This window comes from Pongo pygmaeus, chromosome 20, assembly GCF_028885625.2.
Source record: "Pongo pygmaeus isolate AG05252 chromosome 20, NHGRI_mPonPyg2-v2.0_pri, whole genome shotgun sequence".
Taxonomy (NCBI): domain Eukaryota; kingdom Metazoa; phylum Chordata; class Mammalia; order Primates; family Hominidae; genus Pongo; species Pongo pygmaeus.
In genome coordinates, this window is record NC_072393.2 from 21,193,658 (window position 1) to 21,199,657 (window position 6,000).

General features: G+C 43.0%; 1 protein-coding gene across 3 annotated transcripts in view; it reads right to left on the bottom strand.

Moving 5' to 3' along the window:
* The window catches only part of LOC134738876 (zinc finger protein 737), a 31,118-nt gene extending 26,568 nt beyond the window's left edge, over positions 1-4,550 (bottom strand). For 2 of the 3 annotated variants that reach the window (XM_063658826.1, XM_063658827.1), the window contains exon 1: positions 4,341-4,546. In XM_063658826.1, the coding sequence (XP_063514896.1) occupies positions 4,341-4,343 (3 nt within the window). In that variant the 5' untranslated portion in view covers positions 4,344-4,546. Of the gene's footprint in view, positions 1-4,340 lie in introns of all 3 variants that reach the window. The other variant, XM_063658828.1, reaches the window with a different exon arrangement.
* Positions 4,551-6,000: the final 1,450 nt, after the last annotated feature.

The window sequence follows — 6,000 nt, forward strand, 5'->3', positions numbered from 1 at the left end:
GAGTCCCATAACCTCCCTGAAGTTCAATAATTTGGTAGAGCTACTCACAGAACTCAGCAAAACACTGCAGTGATGTTTAACAGTTTAATATGTAAGATGCAGCCCAGGAAAAGCCAAATGGAAGAAATGCGTAGAACAAATAATAAAAGAGATGGGGAAAGATGAAACACATAGATAATCCTGGAAAATCTTTGTGATTAATAAAATTCTCCATCTTTTGTGTGTTCCAGGAACAGTTTATGAAAAGAAACACTCTTCCCATTATGACTTAGTGCTCTCTTTTCTTACCTATCACACAGGCAGACACACACACTGCACATTTTCTCCTTTTTCTCATTAAAAAAAACAGCTGAATTTGTCTTCAGTGCTCAAAATAAAATATTTCTTCACTTTGTCACCCAGGCTGGAGTGCAGTGGTGCAATCTCAGCTCACTGCAACCTCTGCCTCCCAGGTTTAAGCAATTCTCCTGCCTCAGCCTCCCAAGTAGCTGGGATTATAGGCACCCACCAACACACCTGGCTAATTTTTTTTTTTTTTGAAATGGAATTTCACTCTTGTTGCCCAGGCTAGAGTGCACTGGTGTGATCTTGGCTCACCACAAACTTTCAAGCCATTTCCCAGGTTCAAGCCATTCTCCTGCCTCAGCCTCATGAGTATCTGGGATTACAGGCATGCACCACCATACCTGATGATTTTTTTTTTTTTTTTTTGGTAGTAGAGATGGGGTTTCTCCATGTTGGTCAGGCTGGTCTCAAACTCCCGACCTCAGGTGATCTGCCCACCTCAGCCTCCCAATAATTTTTGTATTTTAGTAGAGACAGGATTTCACCATGTTGGACAGGCTGGTCTTGAACACCTGACCTCGGGTGATCCGCCTGTCTCAGCCTCCCAAAGTGCTGGGATTACAGGCGTGAGCCACCACACTTAGCCTAAAATAAAATATCCCTTAATCAAACTCTTCTTAAGCTTATCTCCCTCCCTCAGGCTCCTGAACTTTGTGTTACCCTCAGTCTGAGTCAGCATACAACCCCACTTTATGTCCCTCCTAAGAACATGCGGATTTCAGGGTAAGACATCCTCTGATCTAAAATATGACTTTTTCACTCTCCATTTGCCATTCCCTTCCCACCTGCTTTCTAATCTTGTTTGCTCCTCCCTAAAAAAGAAAGCCCTTTTCTGCCTACATCTTTGCAAGCCACAAAGATCTTATACTTACTTGGTATTTTCTGCTGTTGCAATTGTTTTTGGAATTCATTTTTTTAACATAAATTAATATTTTTTATTCTACAAAGTGTAGAAAGTGCCACAAAACATAACAACTTAATCATAAGACCCTCTAAGTTTCCTTTCATCTTAACCTCAACTGCATCTGCCTGTGGATCCCCAGCTTTCCAGGGTTCTGTAGCTTCTCTCAGGATAAAGGCTCCTTTTATGGCTGGGGTGAGCAGGATGGGACATCTGCAGGGGAGGCTCCCCAGAAAAAAACTGAGTCTTTAATAACATCCTGTTGCATGCTTAATATCAGCCTTAGCTTGGAGTCACTATGTTCAAGCTTTGATTTCCATGTCAGAGTTATTCACTTGGTTTTTGAAACTAAGTGTTAGAAAAATCCAGGGAAATTACTCAAACACAGTGTTTACATAAGAAGGAAATGCTTACTTTTTTTTTTTTTTTTGAGACAGAGTCATCCTGTGGCCCAGGCTGGAGTTCAATGGCATGATCTTTGCTCACCACAACCTCTGCCTCCTGGGTTCAAGACCTTCTTGTGCCTCAGCCTCCCATGTTGTTGGGAATACAGGCATATGCCACCACACCCGGCTAATTTTTGTATTTTTAGTAGAGATGGGGTTTCATCATGTTGGGCAGGCTGGTCTCAAACTCCTGACCTCAAGTGATCCACCCACCTCAGCCTCCTAAAGTGCTAAGATGACAGGCGTGAGCCACTGCACCTGGCTAAGGTGCTTGCATTTGATACCTCTGTAAGAAAAGCAAATATATCTACTACTTTCAGAAAATATATGTATTATTTTATTATGTATCTTAAAAATAAGTAGGCTGGGTGCGGCAAATCATGCTTGTAATCCCAACACTTTGGAAGGCCGAGGCAGGTAGGTGACGATGTCAGAAGATCACGACCATTTTGGCCAAAATGTTGAAACCCCCTCTCTACTTAAAATACAAAAAAATTAGCTGGGTGTGGTGGCAGGTGCCTGTAATCCCAGCTACTCAGGAGGTGGGGGCAGGAGAATTGCTTGAACCCAGGAGGTGGAGGCTGCAGTGAGCAGAGATCACACCACTGCACTCCAACCTGTTGACAGAGCGAGACTCTGTTTCAAAAAAATAAGTAAATAAATAAAATAATGTAGTAAAAAATTAGTCACATGGGAACACTTCTAGAAGGTACCATGTTTCATCACATATAATTTAGCATTTAATTCAGAACTCAACAGGATATAGAACTGAGATATTCACTGTCACAAATTTCCCCTGCAAAAAGAGGAACTAATGTGTTGACGAATCTATGTAACTCATCAATTATCTACCACATTTTCCTGTGGAAATATATTCATTGTCTACAGCCAAAATGGAAGAGAGATTTTCCCTATTTTTTTCCTTGGTAACTAGCATTCCTGGCTAACATAGTGAAACCCCATCTCTACTAAAAATATAAAAATTAGCTGGGCGTGGTGTCGCGTGCCCATACTCCCAACTACTCCAGAGGCTGAAGCAGAAGAATACTTGAACCTGAGAGGAGGAGGTTGCAGTGAGCCGAGATCTGACACTGCACTCCAGCTCTGGGGACAGAGCGAGACTCCGTCTCAAAAAAAATAAAAATAAAATAATAATAATTAATTGAGGAACATGGGGTACACTTGAGGCCTTGCTTGGGACACGTGGAAAATACCAGAGAAAATCAGTCCGCTGTGGGGTGTGAAAATAACTAAATGGCAGGCAATTAGACTGAAGAAGCTCTAGTCCCTGGATTCCTACCTCAAAAAAAAAAAAAAAAAAAAAATCTAAGCTCATGTGCATTTTTTGGGAAATTACTACATTAGGGGAAAGAAAATTCAGGCTTAAGCAACTATAAACTGCCAATTAAACTGTAATTACATAACCAGGAATTTTTTTTTTTTTGAGACGGAGTCTCACTCTGTCGCCCAGGCTGGCATGCAGTGTGGCATGATCTCGGCTGACTGTAACCTCCGCCTCCTGGGTTCAAGCAATACTCTGCCTTGGCCTCCGAGTAGCTAGGATTACAGGCGTATGCCACCATGCCTGGCTCATTTTTGTATTTTTAGTAGAGACACGGTTTCAACCCGTTGGCCAGGCTGGTCTTGAACTCCTGACCTCGTGATCCACCAGCCTTGGCCTCCCAAAGTGCTGGGATTACAGATGTGAGCCACCCCGCCCGGCCATAACCAGGAAATTTCTACCTTGATTGTACAAATTAAGAAACTGCATAACTAAACCTAACCAATTATTGAATTTGGTTTTCTTCATCATGCATTTTATAAATGTCTTTTCTTCAAGCCACTCCCATGGACCACAAACTACAAACTGTAGCTGGGTGCTATGCAATTCTGGATTCACTCTTTGATTACATTATTTGATATTTTTGCAGTGACTCCCATAACTTTTTTTTTTTTTTTCTTAAGACAGAGTTTTCCTCTGTCGCCAGGCTGGAGTGCAGTGGCAAGATCTCAGCTTACTGCAACCTCCACCTCCGGAGTTCAAGCGATTCTCTCACTTCTGCCTCCCGAGAAGCTGGGATTACAGACATTTGTCATCACACCCAGCTAATTTTTGCATTTTTAGTAGACATGGGGTTTCCCCATTTGGGCCAGGCTTATCTTGAAGTCCTGACCTCAAGTGATCCGCCTGCCTCGGCCTCCCAAAGTGCTGGGCTTACAGGCGTGAACGACGGCGCCCGGCCCCATAAATTTTTAATAGCAGAAAACAGAAACTGTGAACCCCACGGACCAAAGCTTTTCCCATTCATGAACCCGCACCCCAGGTCAGGATTCTCCCCTGACGACCCTCTGGTGGTCCCTGCACATTCTGGGAGAGACGGGGGGCTGCGGTTGCAGAGCTGCCCACAGAGCGCTCCAGGCCAGAGCACAGTCACTACGCAGGGAAGACACAGGACACCAGGGGGCCCGGCTGTCAGCGTAGCCGCCATCTTATGGCTGAACGGGACTGAGGCCGAGCTGGGCAAGGAGAACTCAGGGTGCAGATTGTGGAGCTGACTACGCAGAGGCCTGAGTCCCGCCACAGCCACTTTCCACCGGTTCCAACCAGCATATCCCCCTCTCTCGGGATGTCGGACGGGCACTCTCACCATTTCTAGGCTTCCAGGGCTCCCAGCGTCTTAGCTGTGGATCTCCCAATACCTGCAGGACACAGGGCCACAGAGGCTGGGCCTCTAGGAGCAGAGGATACAGAGCAGTGAAGACAAGATCTGGAGCTCCCGCTGCAGTCAGAAACAAAGGCCCCGCAAAACACGGAAGCCTTCCACTTCACTCTGGCTGCGTGCCTGATTGGACGGCTTCCAGCCCAGCGTTCCTGATTGGATAATGCTTAAAGCCCCGCCTCCTCAGGCCCTGAGTGACAGAAGATATGATCAGATGCCGGGCTGAGTGAACAAAGAGTGACAGCCTAAGCAGCTGGCTTTTCAAACAGTGCTTCCTCCCTGAGCTGAGCCAGGCCCACCCCAGAGCATGGGAACATTTTATCTCTTGTTTACTCTCTTTCTTGTTGAATGTATTAGGTGAACAGAAGTATTTTGCTGTCATTAATAATACATAAATTTTTTGTTCAACAGAAAATCAACTTTTACTTTGGTAATAGTGTATTATCTGTTAAAGCTAATTTTAATAAAACTTTATAAATAAATCAAATTTGTCATTTTTGACCACTCCAGATTTACATATATATTTTGTAATATCTTGTAATTTTTTAAAACTATATTTTATTTTTATCCACATTCTTTTTATTTTTTCAATTTGAAACAACCTTTAAGTAATTTCCAACAGCTATAGGAGATAGAAATCATTTAGAGGCAGGTATGGATAGTTCACGCTGGTAATTACAACACTTTGGGAGGCCAAGGTGAGCGGATCACTTGAGGTCAGGAGTTCAAGACAAGCCTAGCCAACATGGTGAAACCCCATGTCTAATAATAACTAATAATATAAATAATAATAACTAATAATATAAAAAGTTACCGGGGTGTGGGGGTGCACATCTGTAGTCCCAGCTACACCGGAGGCTGAGGCAGGGGAATCGACTGAAGCCAGGAGGCGGAGGTTGTGTAACAGCCCAAGGGGTTTATTTTACCCTTCGCCCAGACAGAGCCGATTCATCAAAACAGGGGAATTTGTGGAGGAAAAGTTACATATTAAATTTGAACTCAATTGAATGTGGACACAAACAATTGTCACCAAGTCCCAGAACAGGTTGTGTGAGCCCCTGAGGTGTTCATCCCGCGCAGTATCGAAGAAATCTCTATTTCAGTCTATTCCTATATATTAGTTGTTGAAAAACAATAGACAATCACAAAAAAAGGTTGACCTTTTTGTGTCCCTTGAGGCAAGTCATGAAGGGCTGTCATCATTGGGCCTTATGCCAAACAACTCTTTACAAAAGAGCTAGGGTCCCAGACTGCCCTGAAGCTTCATGAGACCTCTCCTTGTCTGTGCATGGATGGGTGGCTGACTCTGGAGCTGTGACTATTGCTTCCCTCTCTGGTGGTGAATCCCCCATAGTCTGGTGAGGGTAAAAAAAAAAAAAAAAAAAAATATATATATATATATATATATATATATATATATATATATATATATCTTTTCCCATCTCCTCTTCTTATTGCAATTTGCTTATTACATCAATCTGCTTATTATATTTATTTGCTTATTATATTATATGCTTATTATATTATTACTTTATTATGTCTGCATTGCCATTTACGTGGGATAAAAGTTGTTTACCCTTAATGGTAT